The sequence below is a fragment of the Microcaecilia unicolor genome, chromosome 3, assembly GCF_901765095.1.
Source record: "Microcaecilia unicolor chromosome 3, aMicUni1.1, whole genome shotgun sequence".
NCBI classification, from domain to species: Eukaryota; Metazoa; Chordata; class Amphibia; order Gymnophiona; family Siphonopidae; genus Microcaecilia; species Microcaecilia unicolor.
In genome coordinates this window covers 320,001,601-320,023,820 of record NC_044033.1, presented here as the reverse complement: position 1 = coordinate 320,023,820, position 22,220 = coordinate 320,001,601, and the positions used below count along the sequence as shown (strand labels likewise).

The window sequence follows — 22,220 nt, the reverse complement described above, 5'->3', positions numbered from 1 at the left end:
GCACAACTCAAGTAATGCCACGGTGGTCAGGAAGGATTTTCTGTTGCATTACCTGGATATATGGCTGAAAACCCGATATGGTCCAAATAAGCAGGGGTTACCAAGGTTGGAGCTACTTCTACCTAATAATATTCAGCAGGAGGTAAAAGTAGATCTCCCACTGAATATTACCAGATAGCCAGTTAAGTGCATTCATACCGGAAAAGAGCCACTCCTGGCTGGTTAAATGTTTTTAAATATCACAGGGATAAATATCTGCAAAATCATTCTAAATAAGTAACATCTTACATATATTTTTTTTAATAGATAGGAGTTTAGTTAGAGCTTTTCTTACTTCTTCATTTCTCATGCTATAAATAATGGGATTTAACATTGGAATAACAGCTGTGTACAGCAGGGAGAACAGTTTGTCTTGATCTGGTGAATACATTGAGGTCGGCCTCATGTACACACACATAATAGTCCCATAGAACAGAATAACGACTGTGAGGTGGGAGGAGCAGGTGGAGAAGGCTTTATGCCTCCCCTTTGTAGAACGGATTTTGAGGATACTGGAGATTATATAGACATAAGATGATAAAGTTAATCCAAAGGGAAAAAGAGCCAAAAAAACTCCTTCAGTAAATATCACAATTTCGATGTTCTGCATATCACTACAGGATAGTTTCAGCAGTGCTGCAACATCACAGAAGAAATGGTTAATTACATTCCCTCTACAAAGAGAGAACTGAGATATGAAAAATGCTGGTGATAATCCAGTCAAAAATCCAACAACCCAAGAAGCAGATGCCAGAAGGACACAGACTCTCCTGTTCATGATGAGCACATAACGTAAAGGGTTGCAAATTGCAACATATCGATCATAGGCCATAGCACTGAGAAGGAAAAATTCTGCACCTGTGAGAGATATGAAAAAGTAAACCTGTGCTATACATACCGAAAAAGAAATCAGTGTCTCCCCTGTCATAAGATTTCGCAGCAGTGTAGAGAGAGTGACAGAGGAGTTACCAATATCTACAAATGACAGGTTACTGAGGAAGAAGTACATGGGTTTTTGCAGGTGAGAGTCAGCACACACTAACATTAAAAACATAACGTTTCCCAGCACAGAGATCAGGAAGATCAGGAAAACTGTGACAGAAATGAGAAGCTGCAGGTTAGGATGATCAGAGAATCCCACGAGAATGAATTCTGTAACTGAGGTCTTGTTTTCCTTTCCCATTGATTCTACAGTCATAATCTGTTGGGATTTAGGGGAAAGAAATATAAAGGTAAGAGAATACAAATTATTATAGATGATTATAGATGATGGACAGTAAATTCTATCATGTCACATATCAGGAACCTTCTGCATAACATACAGACTCTGTACTTTATATCAGTCTTCCAGCTGATATTTAGCTGGCAGGAAGCCACATTTTTAAAACCTCTTATGGTAGCCATTTTCCTGAAGCAGTTGCAAGTGGCATAAAAAAGTGGGTATTGCCCCTGCCCCAATTGCCCCTGCTGAGCCACCAGGGATTGCAAGTAGGCCCAGGGGGTCCTATCCTGCATGGTGGAAGGGTGGGGGTGTTAGCTTGATTAGGGGAAGGGGTGGGAGGGATGCTTGTTGTCACCGGAGGGGGGAGGGGATCAACATTAGAGGTGGTTGAGGAGTTTGATGGCTCTGCTGATATTCAGCCAGCACTCGCATAGCTTAGTGCCTGAATTTAAGACAGCTTTTGAATATTGCCGACACCCTCATAAATGTCCTTTTCTGATATTCAGTGGCATTGTCCAGTTAAGAACCACTGAATATTGATGGTTGGGCAGCAAGGAGTGATTTAAGTGGGTAGGAGCCTCTCCTGCCTGCTTAAATCGCTTTTAATATTGAGCCACTTATATAATACTCTGAATGTAAAGTTCCAATTTAATTGTATTTATTTATTTACATTTTATAGTATGCCTTTATGTTACTCAAGACATAGAAAAATCTTTAATAACAGCAGCTCCATTCCCAGACCCATCTAACCCAATCTTTAAAACAGTAGACCACCACCTCACAGCACCCCAGTATCAACTTAAAACCTAACATCAGCCCCTCTTCCAAATCTCAACTCAGACCTTACAATGACAAAGAAAATTACCTGCTACCCCCAACACTTATTTAAAAGGCTAGTTTTCCCCAGTATCTGCAATTTACCATACTGAGACACAGAACAAATCCATGAAGGAAGTTAATCTCATAATGTTGCATGTCAGCATTAGAACAACCAACAGAGGTCATGACTGATGGGATAAAGGATGCCCTCCTGCCATTTGACCTAGGATATGGTGAAGAATGTCTGCACTATAGATTTTATTTTATATTAATTTAATTAAGATGGCGGTCAGCATGAAGTATGGCCAGAAGAACTATTTCATATATATCCAGGAGGGTTGAAGGGGAGATTAGGAGATTAAATTGCTTCAGATATATTTAAGGGTTCCTTTTACTAAGGTGTGCTGAAATATGGCCTGTGCTGGTGTAGGTGCATGTTTTGGATATGGGAAGATCCATTTTTCAGCGCACCTGTAAAAAATCCCTTTTCTAAAATTTTGGCCAAAATTGGATGTGCGGCAAAATGAAAATTGGCACATGTCCATTTGGATCTGAGACCTTACCACCACCCATTGACTTAGCGGTAAGGTCTTACGTGTTAACTGGACAGTAATGGTCTATGCTTTTTGAATGCCTTTTACCACCCGGTTGACCGCGCACCAGAAAATAAAAATTATTTTTTGGCGCGCATAGTGGACGTGTGCAAAAAATGAAATTACTTCCTGGGCCACGTGGTACCAGGCAGTAATTCCAAACTGACATACGTAGGCTCTTACACGGCTTAGCAAAAGGGCCCCTAAGAAAGTGGAATGAGAGTTTACCTGTACACCAGAGGAATGGAGAAAAGGTGAAATGTGACAATTGTTTTCGAACTGTAAGAGGAGGAAAGAATGCCCATAAAAGGGCTATCCAGGTGAATTTTTTCAGGAGTGCTGGGGAGGGGTGAGAATTAAAGCCATGTCTTTGATTAGCAGCACTAGGTGATTGCCTAGAGTAGCAAAGTTTTGGATGTAAAAGAAGTGGTTTTGCTTTACCTGATCACAGAAGTACTGCCTTTATTCATCAGTGCCCTGAATCTCATGTAGCAGAGAACAGTCAACAGAGCTTTGCAAAGGGGGGGGGGGGGGGGGGGGCAGGAAGGTTAATATGAACCTTCAAAGGAAGAAAATCAAGTGAAGAAAGCATGCTTTACATAGCTCATGGAATTCTTTCAAGCCCCTCTGCATATGTGTATGTGTGTGTGGGGGGACGGGAAGGGATACAAATTTGTGTGTGCTTGTATATGTGTGTTTTTGTGTTGGTATGTGTTTAAGTACTTTCTATGTGTTTGTGAACAGGAAAGATAATGAAAGGTGCAGTTCCTTAATCACAATGTTACAGTGAATCAGTGTATGTATACAGTAGCTGTTTGAACCTGCTTCTCCCATAAAACAAAGTTACTTACCTGTAACAGGGGTTCTCTAAGGACAGCAATACAAATATCCTTATATCTAGAGTAACATCATCCCTACAGTGCCCGCTGCAGATACTGCCCAGTGTTCTATTACTTTAAGAAGCTTTTGGCTGTGGTCCTAATACACGTGCACAAGTTCTTCTCCACCTGACTCGCGAGTGAGAGACCCTCAGTAGCATAACATAGCTAAAAAAGAATTCAACTCCAAGGGGAGGTGGGAAGGTTGTAAGTGTACTTGTCCTGTTGTCCTCAGAGAACACCTTTTACAGGTAAGTAACTTTGCTGTCTCTGAGGAAAAGCATGACAATTGTATCCTTATATATTGGAATCCCAGCCAAGAGGGTCACCGAAAACTACAACAGTAGAAAAATAGAATCTTCCAATGACAAGGCTACATTGAACTAATTAATTTGAAATTATACACAAACTGTTTGTAGAGGTGCAGCCTGCAACTGAATAAATATGAGCCTAGGAAGGTGGAAGTGGATTCTAGACAACAAACAAATTATGCAGGACTGTCTGGCCAAACCGACTGTTCTGTTGGGTATTCTGATCGAGGCAGTAATGAGTTGTGAATGTGTGGACTGAAGACCATGTCACAGTCTTGTGCATCTCCTCAATGAAGGCTGACCTCGATGTAGCCAGGCTCTGACATTGTGAACCAAGACATGACCCTCAAGAGTCAGCCCAGCCTTGGTGTAAATAAAGGAGATACAATCTGCTGGCCAACTGGATAAAGTGCACTTACCGATGGCTATCCCCATCTTGTTGGGTTCAACAGAAATAAAAAACTGGGTGGACTTTTGATGGGCTTTAGTCTGCTCCAGATAGAAGGCTAAGGTTTGCTTGCAGGCCAAGGTATATAATGTATTTTGCAAGGATGGGCAAGAGGTTTGGGGAAGTATGTTGGCAGAATGATATACTGATTATAATGAAACTCCAACACCACCTTAGGAAGGAACTTAGGATGCATGTGGAGAGCTACCCTGTTATGATGAAATCTAGTGTAAGGTAGATCAGCTTCTATGGCCTGGAACTCACTAACTCTGTGAGGTGAAGTACTGCCTTTCAGGTCAGATACTTCAGATAACAGGAGTCTAGTGACTCAAAAGGAGTTTTCATCAGCTGTGTGAGAGCAATGTCATGATTCAAAGAGGTTTGAGATGGGGCTTCATCAACATCGAACCTTGCATGAAGTGAACAACTAGAGGTTGTACAGAGATGAGCTTGCCCTTAATCTGATGGTGATAAGTATTAATTGCAGAGAGGTGAACCCTTACAGAGATAGTCTTTAAACTAGACTTGGAGAGGTGAAGGAGATACTCAAGCAATTTTTGTGTAGGACAAGATAGCGGATATAGGGTCTTGTCCACACACTAGATAGAAAATCTCAACACCTCTTACTGGAATATTTCCTGGAAGCCAGCAAAATTCTGGCGAAACCCTCAGGCAGTTACAAAGAGGCAAACTCTACCCCCTCGAAATCCAGACCATGCGGACCATGGTCTGGAGATCAGAATGGAGAAGAGACCCTTTTTCTGTGTGACATGGGTCGGAAAACAGTCCTATCTCCTCAGATCTTCAGAGGACAGCTCCAGAAGTATTTGGAACCAGATCTGCCTCAGCCAGTAGGGTGCAATTAAGATCATAGTTCCCTGATCTTACTTCAGTTTCAATAAAGTCTTCCATATGAGAGGAATGGAAGGATGTGCATATAGGAGGCCCTCCCCTCAATGAAGGAGGAAGATATCTGATTCTAGTCTGCTGTGTGATCTGAGTCTGGAATAGAACTGAGGGACTTTGTTGTTGAAATGAGTGGCAAGGAGGTCCATTAAGAGGGTGCCCCATACTCAGAAGATCTCATGCACTATTATTTATTTATTTATGCATTCTTGAATCCTACTGTTATCCAAAAACAAGTTTTGGTTCAAAGTGACCTACAAATTTACAGTTAGATGAAAATTACAATGATGTTTTACATTTAGAACGTAAAGAGGTCATTGATAGCTTATGTGGTTAGCTATATAATTTTTTGAAGAGATAGTTTTTTAGTTCTTTTCTGAAAGGAAGATAGTTTGTGATACTTCTTGTGGCGTTTAGTATTGAGTTCCACCAATTGAAACCCAGGTTAGCTAAACCCTGCCGTGTAGATGTTTTTTTAAGTTATGTTTCTGCAGTTGGATTGGTGAAGAATTAGGTAACTTCTGGTTTCAGGGCTTGCATTTCTTAGATATAGTTTGATCATATCTTGCATATATTCAGGTGCCATTCCAAATAGTATCTTTAATATGAGGGTGCTAGCTACAAAGAGTAGTCTTGCCTTGATTGACAGCCAGTGTAGTGTTTCGAGTAGTGGAGTAGTTCTTTCGTATTTCAATTTTTTGAATAATAGTCTTGCTTCTGTGTTTTGGACAGTTTGCAATGATTTTAGTGTGTTTTCCTTGTTCATATTGAAAGGCTACTCATGTGGTTACATGATCCTACTCAGCCTGTCCATCAGACTGTTTGTCTTTCCCAGCCAGGTATGTAGCTCTGAGCACCATGCCATACTTGAGAGCTCATTGTTACATCCTGACTGCTTCATGACACAAAGGGTAGGATTCTGTACCCCCTGCTTGTTAACATAGTACATTGCAACCTGATTGTCCATTTGATTTATAATAATTTGGTTCATCAGCTGATCTTTGAAAGCATTTAGAGCATTCCATGTTGTCTGCAAATCCAGGAGATTGATATGGAAGGGCATCACTTGGCAAGACTAAGTCCCTTGTTGTGAAGACAATCTTCATAAGCCCCTCATTCCAGGTTAGATGCATCCATGGTCAGTGTCTTTTGAGGAGACCAAATTTAGAATGGTAGTCTTGGGAAAAGTTGGACCACATTAGCCACCAGCGGAGAGACTGTTTGAGCTGCAGCATGACCTTGATGATATCCACTAGATTCCTCATGGCCTGATGCCATTGAGAAGCCAGGGTCCACTGGGTTCTTCTGGAATTGAGATGTGCCAAGGGTTTAACATGTATTATAGAGTCCATGTGGCTCAGCAATCTCAACATCTGCCAAGCTGTTACCTGCTAGCTTCTGTGAACCTGATCAATGATTTCCATGACAGCAGTCGCTTGATCCTGAGGAAGGAATGTTTGAGCATGCTCTGTATCTAGCAGATCTCCTATGTACCCAATTACTGATCAGGTTGGAGATGGGACTTTGGGTAGTTGATTAAAAACCCTAGGAGCACCAGCACCTTGATAGTTCTCTGTATTAATGCTTAAGCACCCTCCCGCGATGTGCTCTTGACCAGCCAATCATCCAAGTAGGGAAACACATGCACTCCCAGCCTGTGCAGTGATGCTGCAACAACTGCAAGACATTTGGTGAATACCCTGGTTGTGAATGCAAGGCCAAATGGCAGGCCATGGTAGTGGAAGTGGTGCTTCCCCAGTACAAATCTGAGATACTTCTGGGTCGGATTGGGACGTATCTGAATGTCAGTTTATGCATCCTTCATGTCCAGAGAGCATAGCCAATCATTTCCCTGAATAATAGGGAGAAGGGTGCACAGGGAAACCATCCTGGAATTTTCCTTGGTAAAATATCTATTCAAGGCCCTATGGTCTAGGATTGGGCAAAATCCTCCCTCCCCATTTTCTTGGTTACAGTGAAGTACCTGAAATAGAATGCCTGCTCTTCCTGTCACGGTGAGACTGTTTTGACCGTGAGAGCCTGGAGGAGAGGAGAGTTCCTTTACAAGTACCTGCTTGTGCTAAGCTCTAAGAAAAGAAGCTTGTGATGAACAATTTGGAGGTGTTTATTGCCGACTGAGATTATATCCCGCTTGAACTATTTAGAGAACCCATTGGATGGATGTTACAAGGGGCCATCTGTCTTGGAAAAACTCTTGTTTACCTCCTACCAGCAGGTCATGTGGAATGGAAACTTTTATAGAAGTTATGTTCTCCTAGGGTCAGTCAATAGCTTGCCCCCTCTTTTGTCTGGGGTGCAGGTTGTGATTACTGTGCCCTCCATGCCTGAGCATTTTTGGAGTTGTAGCAAGCCTGCTAACTCCTCCCTCAGCATGGCCTAGAACCAGTCTTCAAGGACAGGCTTCGGTAAGGCTGGGGCCAATGTCGGTATGGAGATAGTCTGCTGAGTTGTCAGTGCCAATTCAGAAGCACAGTCCTGGCTGCATATGGCAGAGATGACAGCACCAGTGTTATAGAGGGGCAGCAGTCCTCTCAATGCTGACAATTTTCAGGTGCTGGTGATGCTGATGTCAGAGATCTCCCTGCACCATGCATCAAAGGAGGCCAATTTCAATGCTTCTTGGCGTCCCTTTTGCGGGCCTGATGTACTTTCTGTGTTCTTTTCTGCATTTAAAACAGAGAACACAGTTAGATGGATTATGATCAGGCCCCAATTACTCCACACATCAGTTTTGTAGGTCAGTGCTGAATATCACCCAATTACACAGGTTACATCTCTTGAAGGCACAGGGAGTCTTCTGGGGCATGTTAAAAAGGGCAGTATTATGTGAAGATATGAGGATTGCTTATTTTCAACAGAGAATAGTAGGAGCCTTGAATAGACCTAAGGAATTATGTCAAACTGCAATTTTTGCTGTATGGGTATGAACAGTCTGTAAGAGAAAGCAAATTGGGTGTGGACTTGTTTGCAAATTTTTTGGTGCAGAAAATAGAAAAGTTGAGAAAAGAGGTACAAGTACCAAGTGTTTTACATTGTTGGGATGGTGTTGATATTGTTGATGCATGATGGACACAGTTTGTTTTAGTAGAAAATAATATGGAAGTGATTGTTCGTTCTGTTACACCTACACCTTCATTGCATGATCCATATTCTTCAAGCATTTTGCGTGTGTTTGCCCCTAAGTTTGATCCATCTATAAGTTGGATGGTGAATAAGTTATTGAGTGAAGGTAGTTTCCCTGAATGTTGTAAGTGAACTACTGTGAAACCATTATTGAAGAATGTTGATTTAGACCCGGATGATGTGAGTATTTATAGACCTATTTCCATTATTCTGTTTTTGGGGAAAGTAATTGAAAAGGTAGTTCTTTAACAGTTGGATGAATTTGGGAAGAAAGTTAGTGGTTTGGACCTATTTCAATATGGGTTTTGATGTGTACATAATGTTGAGACACTATTAATTTCTACAGTAGATTAAATTAAGAGAGAGATGGATGACAATATTTGTTATTATCTGGTTTCATTGGATATATCGGGAGATTTTGATGTAAATTTTGAACTATTGATTGCTAAGTTACAAAATCCAGGCATTGGTGGACAAGTACTTTGATGGTTTGTTTCCTGTTTGACAGGAAGATCTATGGTTGTTCAAAGTGGTGTACAGGTGTCAGATATAGTTGATGTGTGTGGTGTTCCACAGGGGTCTGCATTATCAGCATTTTTGTTTAACATCTACTTTGCTCCATTTGGTCAGGTATTGCACTCCTTAGGAGTGTCATATCATTTCTATGCAGATGACATTGTTTTTTTTCCCCATTATATCTTGGGGTGTTGCTTTGGATAATCAGTTGAATGATTGTATGATGAAAATACAGGAGCAGTGGATAAAAGAAAATGGTTTAGTGTTGATTGTGGCAAAAACCAATGTAATGATTATAGGTAGGGAAGAGATAGAAGAATGGCCAGAGAAGGTTTGTTTGGGGAATGTGTATGTTCCAGTGAAGAAAGAACTGAAATAATTGTTGGGTGTTGTGTTAGATTGCAAGTTTACAGGGAAGACTCGAGCTGTGAGTGTGATTCAAAAAACTTTCAAATTTTTGCATATGATACTTAAGTTGAAACTAATGCTGCCTTTACATGATTTCTGGAGTGTACTTCAAAGTATAGTTTTGGTGCAGCTGGATTACTGCAATGCATTATACAGCAGTTTATTCTAAAACAGATGACAGCTTTAACCCAAGTCCCTGAGGAAAGCAGTTTGAAACCCGTGGTGTCAGGCGTTTCCAGGAGAAGGCAGTCAGTTATCTGTTTCTGCTCTTTTGACAGCCTTGAGCGTCGAGACAGTTTCAATTATTAACTATGTAATTTTAGAAAAATGGCAGTTGACCATAGCTGGTGAAGGTTTTGTAAACGCACAATCACAAAGTGACACTAATAGCACTTAACAAGGTGTTAAAAGAAGAGTAGTGCTATACCACCGGGCAACTGTTATTACTAATTGCCAAAGATAGTGGATATTTCTGAGGGTACTCTTTCAAAAAATATTTTTGAAAATAAAAAAGAAACTAGACTTGGTAGCATTTGTCCTAGTTCTTGAAAGTATAGTTGGTAGTCTTTTTTTAATATAATTATATTTTTTATTTTACATTTACATATTTAACATCAATGTTTCAGCAATATCTCTACTTAAGATTACAAGAAAAAAAAATAAAAAATCATTATATTCAGAAAAGAAGTACTTCAGCTTTGTCCACATAATTTGGAACCAAGAACAAGGAAAAAAACATACCAAGTAAAGAAATCATCAATAGAGCAGTGGGCAAATTGACACACACAGCCGATATACAGCTAATCAATTATTGGGTGCGACCAGGGCATCCCTAGTGCCTTCTTTAGAATTAACAAATTCTATCAGTTTTTAAGTGTCAAAGAAAACATAATTAGTTGAATTCAAAGTCACTAAACGCCTGCAAGGAAATTTCAAAACAAAGGAACCACCAACATTAAGAACTCTGGATTTAATAGCCAGAAATTCAGATCTGCTTGTCTGTGTTTCCCTTGCTAAATCTGGGAAAACCTGTATAGTTGGTAGTCTTACCAGTGACTTCGGGATTTTTCGTTGGTGTTATGCGTTATACATTGCCGTGTCTGCATCAAGTGTAAGATCATTTCAAGTAATCTAGAACACAGCTGCTTGAGTATTAGTGGGAGTATCAAAGTTCTCTCATATTTCTCCAGTGTTTAAGCAGTTGCACTGGTTACCAGTACAACACAGAATACAATTTAAAGTATTTATGATTGTATACCAGACATTGCATGCTGCTGCATCATATTACTTGAAACAGGTTTTGTCCATCTACAAGCCAAGATGGGTATTAAGATCAGAAACTGCCATACCAATGTCAACAGAGAGGTAGTGTGTTTACATTATGTTGACACAAGGGCTTCTGCATTCGTGTCAGCATGATCTCCCTGGACAGTTTCACCTTTGTGATAGTCTTGTGCAGTTAAAAAAAATTGTTGAAGACTAAGCTTTTTGTGGCTGCAGTTTTTTTTTTATTATTTTACTGATATTGTAGGAAGTTTGTTGTAGTGTGTTCTGCCGTGTATTATTTTGTGCTATAATGTGTAGTGGATTATGAATGTATTATTGGAAACCACCTAGTTTTAAGTGGTCTATAAATTTTTAAAATAAATAAATAATTGGTCAGATGTTATTGGCTTAAACTAGACTATAATTCAAAATGAATTACATTATGCAACAATTTTACAGTACTTTCATACAAAAAGGAGTCCTCGAAGACTGAGAATTATGTAAGAGTTATGTCTGTTTACAGACGATGTGGACTTGCTCAATTTTGAACAAATGTTCTCTGGACCTGATGATTTTAGTTGAGATGTCTAAAAAGAAGAATGATAACCTCAGACATACTGTTTAAGAACAGTTAGATTATTTAAAAAGGGAAGATTAAAACTTTGATTCTGTAATAGTAGATGCTAATACATGTCTAGAGGTTTTTAAGAATGATATTATGAAAGTGAAAATAAAATGCAAAGGGATTCTGATGATTACAGGAAGGATTCAATTTGCCTGTGGTCAAGAACAAAAGTAGCTCCTAAAATAGTCAAACAGCCATATTTGAGGTCTAGATTCTGATTTCAAGATAATGGCCATTCTGTGAATAGGGATATCACACGTGAACTGCCAATTGAAAATAGAAGTAGAAAAAGTATACACAGAGGGGATGTCCAAGTTGCAATTTGGATGTCCTTGCAAAACAGCAAAATCCAAGGGCGGGGAAACCTGTATTTTCAAAAAAAGATGGACGCCCATCTTCATTTCGAAAATACCGTCAGAGATGTCCAAATCCTTAAATTTGGCTGTCCCTAGATTTGGACGTCCCTAGACATGGATGTTTCTGACTTTCGGCGATTTTTGAAACCAAAGACGTCCATGTCAAAAATGGCCAAATGTAAGCTATTTGGTCGTGGGAGGAGCCAGCATTTGTAGTGCACTGGTTCCCCTGACATGCCAGGACACCAACTGGGCACCCTAGGGGGCACTGCAGTGGACCTCATAAATTGTTCCCAGGTACTTAGCTCCCTTACCTTGTGTGCTGAGCCCCTCAACCCCCCCAAAACCCACTACCCCCCAACTGTACACCACACCCAATTTTCAGTTTCTTTTGTTAAACCCTCAGAAGTCACTTTAGATAATTTATGGTGCTTGATAGCTGACCTGGACAAAACATTATGTCCTCAGGTACAGAAAATAAGTCAAGATATGACTGTTTTGGAAGTAAAAACTAAAGAAACAGAAGAAGGTTTAAAATCTTTGAGCTTAAATCTTCAATCACAAGAGAAAAACCTCCAGCATATGCAATTGCTTCAAAGTAATATGCTGAAAGAGTTAACTAATCTGCGGAGGAAAACAGAATTTCTTACGATTTTTGAATTTCCCTCAACAATTTGCTGTTTCCCCTCATGAAATGTCAAAGAATTATATTAAAGAAATACTGGAGTTTCCGGAAGACAGTATCCCTCCCTTCACACAAGTGTATTACCTTCCTGTTAAAAAAGATAGTAACCAACAAACTCAAGTAAATCAGTCATTAGATGTATTTGCACTTCTAGAATCTTCAAATAGAGAACAAGTCACAGCAGCTACTTTGTTGGCTAAAGTGGCATTGGCTCCTGATAAAAACTGGATAATGAAGATGTTCTTTAAAAATAAAGGAAAGACCTTTAAAGGTCTAAAAATTCAAATATTTCCGGACATATCAAGAGATACCCAGAAAAGATGGCAACAATTCCTCCAGATGAAAACTGAAGTGCTTCAGATGGGAGCTACGTTTTTCTTAAGATACCCCTCCAAATGCGTGGTTAAATACCAATCTTTTAATATGTTTATTACGAACCCTCTCAGCTTGCAGTTTTCATAACATCAAAAAGCTCTAGTTAATGTAATAAGGAATTGGTTCACGTCTGATTACAAATGTGTTTAAAAATTTTCTAAATCTCCACTGTTTAGGAATCTTGGACTCTTATCTTGGACTTGAGATTGGTTAAAGATAATAGAGTTTATTCTTTTCTTTCTCCCTTTTTTCCTTAGCTTAATTTTCAAAGATAACCAATCTATTCTGTACAAGTAATGCAATGTCTTGTATAAAAACAGAAATGCTTATAAATAATAATAAAAAAAGGTTTGGATGGCTTCCTAAAGGAAAAGTCCATATACCAATATTAAAATGGATTTGGGGAAAATCCACTGCTTATTTCTAGGATAAGCAGCATAAAATGTATTGTAATGTTTTGGGATCTTGCCAGGTACTTGTGACCTGGATTGGCCACTGTTGGAAACAGGATGCTGGGCTTGATGGACCTTCAGTCTGTCCCAGTATGGCAATACTTATGAGCAAATTCTAAAAGTTCAACCAACTGTTCTGGACCAAATAATAAGCCCTGAAAACAAATGCACATAGTCTGAATATGGTCCTTGCCTCTATAGACAATTAGTGTAACCTGGTAAAAAGTACAAACATTCTATCAGATTTTTTACTCCACAGATCATGTGAGCTGTTGCATTTTGTAATGTTTGCAATATTTTTCTTTGTTTAGCTGTGTCAAAATGAAAGCTTGTATAAGAAGTTTAGGGGTCCTTTCACGAACACGTGCTAACAGATTTAGCATGCGTTAACAATTAGCGTGCCCTAAATGATAAAACACCTATAAGAATATAATGGCATCTTATCATTTAGCATGCACTAATTGCTAGCACACATTAGTAAAAGGACCCCTTAAAATGGTCAAACAAGTATTTTCAAATTTGGCGAAGAACAACTTACAGAAAACCTTTTTTTTTTTTAATCAATGTATTAAACTGTTCTGTCAGACAATGGATACAGTGTGGTAGGCTAAGGAATATATATTTAAAGATCAAACCTGTTGGATCAAATCCACAATCTATATGAAACTCAGTTCTAAAAGAAATTCTGTGGGCAGGCGCTTCCCTCCAAAGTTATGAAACATCTTGAATGATAAAAACGAATGTCTCTATTTAGTTGAACCATTTGTATTACAGGGGGTTTAAGCTTTGAAACAGTCCTCTGTAAGGATGCCAGTAAACGTTATATAGAATATGTATTGTATGTGTCAGGTGCAACATTTTCTTCTATAAGATGCCATAGGCCTCTGTGCTGCTTTTGCTATCACAGTCTGACTCAGCTGTAACTCTGGAGGGGATTGGAATGTATTCCTAAAGCAGAGGCTATGAGCTAAGAGAATTTTGCACAATAATCTTAAAACCAATAATAATACAATATAATAAATTATTGGGACTGACTTACTGTTCACTTGAAGAACAAATAGCTGCTTCTTTCTCGAAAACTCAGACGGTGAAACTGTCCTCTTTAAAACACCACCAATGCTTCTGGGACCTTATCAGTTGAAAGTAGGATAATTGCAGTCACTGGAACTCAGAGGACCAACAATTGATTCAGTGTGTTTTTAATGTAAGTAGTTATGTGTTTAAAATATATTACATATTGATCATTTATTTAAAAAGTCATGTTTTGCAGTTCTATCATTGGGTATTTGGATCCTCATAATTCATTAGTTTAAAACGGTGTAAATGTACTCTTGTCTACGGAGAACACTTTTAGCTTGGAAATATTAAAATTTTAGCAAAGATAATGTCTATTTTCTTGCAAATACATTGCTACCTAGTTGACCTGGAGTTTATTATTTCATGACATTATTATTATATGACATTTATATCCTACACATTCCAGTAGTTCAGTGTGTCTCACAATAAGATAAACTGGACTAACTCTTAGAGCAATTACTGAACAATAAAGCAGCAACATATATTATGACATGTCTGGATTATTGCAACATCATCTATGCAGGTCTTACTAAGATCAATATAAAACGGTTACAAATGATACAAAATACAGCAGCCCATATTATTTGTAGGGCTTCAAAATATGATAGGATTACACCTCTCTTATACAATCTTCACTGGCTCCCAGTTGAAGCCAGAATAAAATTTGAGATTCTCACTCTGACACATAAAGCCTTACATTTATTGACTCCATCATATTTAGCCAATCTCATTATACCATACTCTCCCATACAAACACTTCGATCACTTACAGATAATAGATTAGTAATTCCGTCACCCCAAAAGGCCAGATAGGAGTCTACCAGAACCTCTGCTTTCTTTTTTCTAGCCCCTTCACTTTGGAACCGCCTTTCAAAAACTATTAGAGAAGTCCTATATTCACTTCCATAAATTCCTGAAAACATATTTGTTTCAGAATACGTTCGACAATAACCTGGGGTGAAAGGGAAAAACAGACAGAATGAATATGTATTAACTAGTAATATGTATAATTATATTTTAGGCATGGATGGTTGTCTATTGTCTACATACCTTTTAATATGGATGCTTTTTGTTTTGCTGTGCTTTTCTATCAAGTTAATGGATTTCCTGTATGTTTTTAATATACATTTTTTAAAAGATGTAAACCATTCTGTTTTGTGAATGCAACAAGAAACGGTATAGTAAATAAATAAACGATAGACAAGCAGAAGACTAATTAATTCAGGCTCAGATATTTTCTAAACAAGAAAGCTTTCAGTAATTAAGAGAAAAGTTTTCTTCACCCAACGCATAATTAAACTCTGGAATTCGTTGCCAGAGAACGTAGTGAAGGCGGTTAGCTTGGCAGAGTTTAAAAACGGGTTGGACGGTTTCCTAAAGAACAAGTCCATAGACCGCTACTAAATAGACTTGGGAAAAATCCACAATTTTGGGAATAACTTGTATAAAATGTTTGTACGTTTGGGTAGCTTGCCAGGTGCCCTTGACCTGGAATAGCTGCTGTTGGGGACAGGATGCTGGGCTCGATGGACCTTTGGTCTTTTCCCAGTATGGCATTACTTATGTACTTATGTATATTTTTGGAATGCTACATAATTTGATTGCAATCTAATTTATATAGGTATTTCATTCCAATGGCTAGCCCAGTGGTTCCCAATCCTAGTCCTGGAGGCACCCCAGCCAGTCAGGTTTTCAGGATACCCACAATGAATATTCATGAGAGAGATTTGCATGCACTGCCTCCACTGCATGGAAATCTTCTCATGAATGAATATTCATTGTGGATATCCTGAAAACCTGACTGGCTGGGGTGCCTTCGGGACCAGGTTTGGGAACCACTGAACTAGCTGCTAAATATGCAAATGTATCCCTCAAATTTTCTGATAAACCACCTTTTTTGGATCCAGATATTGAAAAGTTAAAAAGCATCTCTATCCTGAATTGACATTTCTCGCTGATAGTTGAATTAAATTTACCATGTAAGCAGGTGTTTCACCATTCAAAAATAACTAAGCAACAAAGCTTACAGACCATGCATGCTTGTACTGGTAACCAGTGCAATTGCAGCAATAGTGGTGATGCTCTATCATACTTCGATACCTCAAATATTAATCGAGCTGTTGTATTTAGTAAATTTGAAGTTTCTTTAAAACCATATCTGGACAACCTATGTAAATGATGTTACAGTAATCAATATATGCCATCACCATTCATTGTGCAATCAATCTAAACACCTCTGGCTTAAAGTTTGATCTTATACGATATAACTTCCATAATATTTTGAATACCTTTTTAGTAAAGGACCCCTATTTATCTATATTTACACCTATTAATATATGCAGAGTTTTCCTATTTATATTTCAACAGTTTTTATTGATGACAAATCAAAAAGTACAAATCCACCTTAACATGGCAGCATCAATACAATTGTGCAAAGCTCAGTGGAACAACACTTCAAGCATACAACATTACGTACAGCCATCAAATTTTGTAATATAGCAATTATCCCTCCCTTCCCCCAAACCGTGTTCTGTATTTAACATTTATGTATTAACTATTGTTATGGATGAAAACTCATAACTAGCAATTCCTTATTAAACAATAAAAGTCTGATAACAAATAATTCTATCATACCCATAAACTTTTATATTAAACTCCAATAAATGTGTCTTGTGTTCTGCTCTGTGTATTATTACCTTGTTTAAATCCCAACAGTGTTTACAGACGCGACTTCTGAATATGTTTCTTCAAAGGAGTCTTCTCCAAGCTATTATTACATGTAACTCTTCTATTTACATAGAATATTACCTTTTCCAAAACTATATCCCCTTCCCCCCTCCCCCACCTCCCTCCCCTCTATCGAGTTTTCCTATTTAAAAAAATGCTTATATATTTTGAAAAACTCAATGTACCACACTTCCCCAGCTCCACCCTCAGGCATGCTTCTTCAAATTGTGGGTAAAGCTGTGGGGACTGTATCTAATAAAGAGCAAACTGATGCAGCCTTGGGTGATTCATTTCTTCCTAAGTATTAGTGGGAGGGATAAACACACCCTAAAAAAATATACAGCACTTAAGGAGGTGTCATGCGTAAATCCTTCCAGTGATCAGCTGCTCAATCAGAGTAACTTTTGTACCCTGCACATTCCTGAAACAGGTCTAAATAAAAGGACGTATTGCTTTGTGGACTTGGACATTTCTTCCCCTTTGGTAGTCACTGTTGGATGTTCTGATTCTGGGCCTTCTCTAGCCCTGCTCAAAACACTCCCATGAAATACGTTCTTGCTTTTTGGATGTATGGCAGTGTTAGACATTCAAATCCTGCTTTTGCAAAATTGGGTGGGGGTTGGATGTTTTAAGTACATGGATGTTCATTTCAGCAGTTTGGAACATCATCCCCAGGATTCTATATAACGCGCCTGGAGATCGGTGCCAAAATCAGCACGGATTCTATAACAATGTGTATAATTTAACAAACTTAACAAGCTAATGAGCACTGATAACAGCATTTAACAAGCAATAAGGATCACTAATTGGCATTGATTAGAATTTAGGCGCACAACTCATTAAGAGTATTCTGTAACGCTATGCATGGAACTTGTAACGCGTGCAGGCAAAAAGGGGTGTGATTATAGGTGGGGAAATGGGCGTTTCGTGGGCGTTCTGAAATTTACATGCCCAATTATAGAATATAGCCCAGTGCCTAAATCTACGCGCTGGGATTTATAACGTTTTCATTGGTGTTAATGTATGCGTATAGATTTAGGTGCTGAAATATCAAGTAAGTGTATTCTATAATCGGTGTCTAAATCTAGACACCAGTTATAGAATATGATTAGTCGGCACTGATTTTAACGCCGATTTTTAGGTACAATATATAGAATCTCTCCCCATATGCTTAGAAAATAAGCATCTTAATGTGTGCACATGCCTAGAAGCTGAGTATACTGAATTTTCAGGTTTAAGAAAGACTGAATCTTCTGCTCAATAGCCAGTTTAGTGCTCACACAAGCTTCTGTAATAAACTATTCAAAAATGTGGTAAGCAGTTACTTCCGAATTCTATATAAGTTGCGGCTTATGGCCAATTTATGCACTCAACTCAAGTGCTTTACAAACCAATCAGTGATGTTAATTAGTCAATAATTACTAATTATCATTACCTATTGCCAAAAATTGGAATTTCCATGCTCCTTGTTAGGTGTATTCTAAAAAGGGGTAAATTCCAACATGCATAGCTGAAAAAGGGGCATGGCCACGGGAGGATTGTAGGCTTGTCAGGGGTGGTCCTTGGATTTAGGTGTGATATTATAGAATTTGGGGGAATGCGCCTACATTTAACATTTCCCTAGGTGTCAGTCAATTGGGTATTACTGTGGCCAATTACACTTTCAAAAATAAAATAAAATAAATTGACCTAAACTTCCAATCCTGTCTTTTTTTTTACAAGTCCCTACACTGGAGAAGCACTGGTGATGCACACACACACACTACCCCAACCCTTCAGTACATCCAACACACCTCTCAATCACCAATCACTGACAAATCTAAATCTATTTTCAGCAACCCTCACTTCAATCCCATTCCTCACTCACCCAAATATTTTTTTATTCCTTACTATCTTTCAACTTTTGCACTTTAGGGGCCTATGCAAGCACTCAAACTCAGACACCCTACTGGACACAACCACTCCCTCTGACAGCTTCAGCTCCTCTGACCAATGGTCAGCAGCGCCGTTGCCCAGGCAATGGAACTGTGGCCAGCATTCCAGAGACCCCTTAACCAATCAGCTGTTCTTCCCAAGGTTCTGTTTTTTTCTGCTGACCAATGGAACCTTGGTCAGCCCAACTAAACCTCCATTTTTACCTTTATTTTTCCCATTGAAATCAATGGAAAAAAATAAAAACTTCAAATAAACCCATTCAAATGTAACCCAAGTTACCTCAAATTTTCCCCAATAACTACACTCCTCATTCCCTATTAAATCATGTTTTTAAAATTTAAATTTAACCATTTTTTACGTCCGCCCCATAACTATCCTCCCAAAACCTCTTTAAAAATCCCAAATTTAATTAAAATAAATCTCAAAAATTCAAACAACCCCTTCTTACTCTATCCCATCAAATTCAAAAATTTAACCCTTAATTAACCCCTTTAAACAAGCCCCCCTCAAAATCACCCCTAAAAATATTTAAATTCAAAAACTGACCCCCCCCCGAAAAATTCACAAAAATGCCCCGAACCCAAATCCGAAAACAGAATTAAAAAAACTTAAACCCCTGAATTTTTAAAAATAAAAAACGCAACTTATACATTTTTAAAATTAATTAATTAAAATTTTGGGTCAAAAAACCTCTTACCTTAATCCTAATTTTCTCCTTACTCGAAGACCATCGACAGCTCCGGTCCCACTGGTCTTCTTTTCAAAACGGAGATAAAATAAAAAACGCCCTGAAAATTGCCATTTTGTCTGGAGCTCCAGTTCAAAATCGAGGCCCAGGCTTCTAGGCCTCCCCGGAGCTCCAACAAAATGGTTTGGTGCACGCTCCCGATTCGTGCATGAGGCGCGCGCCCCGCGGGAGCGCACACCCTCTCGATGAACTCTCCTCCTTTCTCTCTTCCTCCCGGCAGGCCACGAACCTCTCCCCGGCCAGGATCCTGACTCCTTCTTTGGTGTCTCAGCCTCAATCGTGGCTGGGTGCCAGAGCTCCGCTCTTCCTCACTGGAACACCTCAAATGTCCCGGTGCGACTCCGTCATCCTCCTCTGGCTCCTCTGGCCTCTGCAGACCACATCCCGCTGCCCGGAGACGTCCTTCACACCCGGTCCATCGCTGCCAGTTACCACCGGCCCAAACAGGGCCCGAAAACACCCCTAACACGGCGGCCAACTCCGACCCCGAACACGGGCCTGGAATCAGCCCCCAAAATTGCCGGCCTCCCTAGCGTCCCGTCTCCTGCCACGAATCGGTGTCTCTCATGCCCGCAGCACCTCTTCACTCCCGGGGACGTGCCCAATCGTCCCCGGGAGCCAAAAATCATGGCGCTGCCTTCCGCAGCCCTCCTTATTCATTTGGCCCCACAATCGGTGCAAAACTACCCCGAAAACCTGCCCCTTGCCTCCGAAATGACACCGTCACTTCCAGCAGCCCCTCTACAGTGCTTGACTGGAGCTTTTCCCTTTTTCAGCCCCCAGGTCTTCCCCAAACCCCGGAGCCGCTGTAACCAGCCCCAAAGTTGAACCTGGGCCCCAAGACATCCCCAGGTAAATAAAAAAAATATTTTTTTCTTTAACCCTTAACCCCTGTTACACTAAGATGCCCGGTTGGTGTTCTGGCATGTCAGGGGGACCAGTGCACTATGAATGCTGGCTCCTCCCATGACCAAAGGGCTTAGATTTGATCGTTTCTGAGATGGGCGTCCTTGGTTTCCATTATCGCTGAAAATCAGAAATGACCAAATCTAGGGACGACCATCTCTAAGGACAACCGTAGTATCGAAACGAAAGATGGACGCCCATCTTGTTTCGATAATATGGGTTTCCCCGCCCCTTCGGGGGATGTTTTGCGAGGACGTCCTCAGCAAAACTTGGCTGTCCCTTTCGATTATGCCCTCTATGTTACCCAGAATTCAGGCTTTAATGAGTCTGGTTGATTAACAGCACAACAGCAAGTTAAAGCATACTGCAGTCTTTATTCAGAGCAAGCATGACTCTGCAGAATATTTAGGAGTAGCAAGGTGTAAATCCATAGCAGTAGATCTTGGCGACGAGCGTGTGGGATTTGTACAAAGAATGACACCTTTTTAAGAGGAATGCAGGGGAGAGTTGAATTCCAAGGCTGGAATGAGGTACTATATGTTATTATAGCCATTGAGTGGTCATAATGGGAGGAATAGGATTCCGGGTTAAAGGAATCATTGCCTTTTGCTGTAAGTTTGCTGCAGGCAAAAAGTTAAAAAGGGAGAAGGAACGATATCACATGCTATTTTGTAGGGTAGACTGGATGGACCATACAGGTCTTTATCTGCCGTCATTTACTATGTTACTATGTAACAGTATTGCTTATCTGAAAACCCGTTAGATCCGGGATAAACAACATAGGAAAAGTACAGGATTGGAATGATAAGTGTGTGATTTACAGTTAAAATAAGATGCTTGCCAGAATACTTTACTAAATGATAACTGAAAATTATGTTTAGACTCGTTTGGAGTCATTAATTGCACATATAAAGGAAAGGGATGGGACATGAATCTTATAAGATACAAGGACTGTCTCAGGCAGGGAAACTTTTAGGCATAGGAATGTGTTAATTGCAAGCAGCACATAAGTAAAATGCTGGCACCGGATAATCAGGAAAAAATATGACCTTGAGTGAAGGGAGAAGAGCAACAGGTTTATTTTTTATTTATTGTTAAATTTCAATTATACAAACAAATAATCATTTGTAAGGCAATACAGAGAAATTATTTAAAGGGAAAAAAAGGAAAATTTTCCAATACAAGGAAACAGAAAAATTTTTTTTAACTCTTCCTTATACCACTATACTGGGGGTAGTGTCATATAAGTACAATTTAGGAGACTGTAACTATGGAGAAACATTACATATAATCAAAAGTGGCTTAATCCTGATCTTTATCCCTATTTCTTATCGCTGATATCATTTTCATCATTCAGCTAGATGGTTTTTTTTGAGTCCAGAAATGTCCTTAGGTGGTTTGGCTCAAAGAAGACATTTTATTCCAGAGATACGAACAAAAAAAAACAGCACCACAGGCCTTTAAAAATGGAACACAGTTCTTTAATGAATGAACCTTGACAAAAAGGTTCATTCATTAAAGAACTGTGTTCCATTTTTAAAGGCCCGTGGTGCTGTTTTTTTTTGTTTGGACTTTAGTTTGTACTTCGTTCCCTCTCTTTTGTTATATCCATTCCAGAGATATGAACCAGACATTTACAGGGATACGCCAGTGTAAAAGTTGCTCCTTTTCCCCTGACCTCTTCCCTCATAAGCAAAAACTGTTTCCTCCTTTGTTGCGTTATCTTTGTAACATCCGGGTACATCCAAACTTTCTGATCACAAAACAATAATGAGGAATATTTG

General features: G+C 39.3%; 1 protein-coding gene across 1 annotated transcript; it reads right to left on the bottom strand.

Moving 5' to 3' along the window:
• Window positions 1-268: 268 nt before the first annotated feature.
• LOC115464664 (olfactory receptor 1019-like) lies at window positions 269-1,222 on the bottom strand. The gene has a single exon (XM_030195026.1). It carries the CDS (start codon window positions 1,220-1,222, stop codon window positions 269-271), a length of 954 nt encoding a protein of 317 aa, XP_030050886.1.
• Window positions 1,223-22,220: the final 20,998 nt, after the last annotated feature.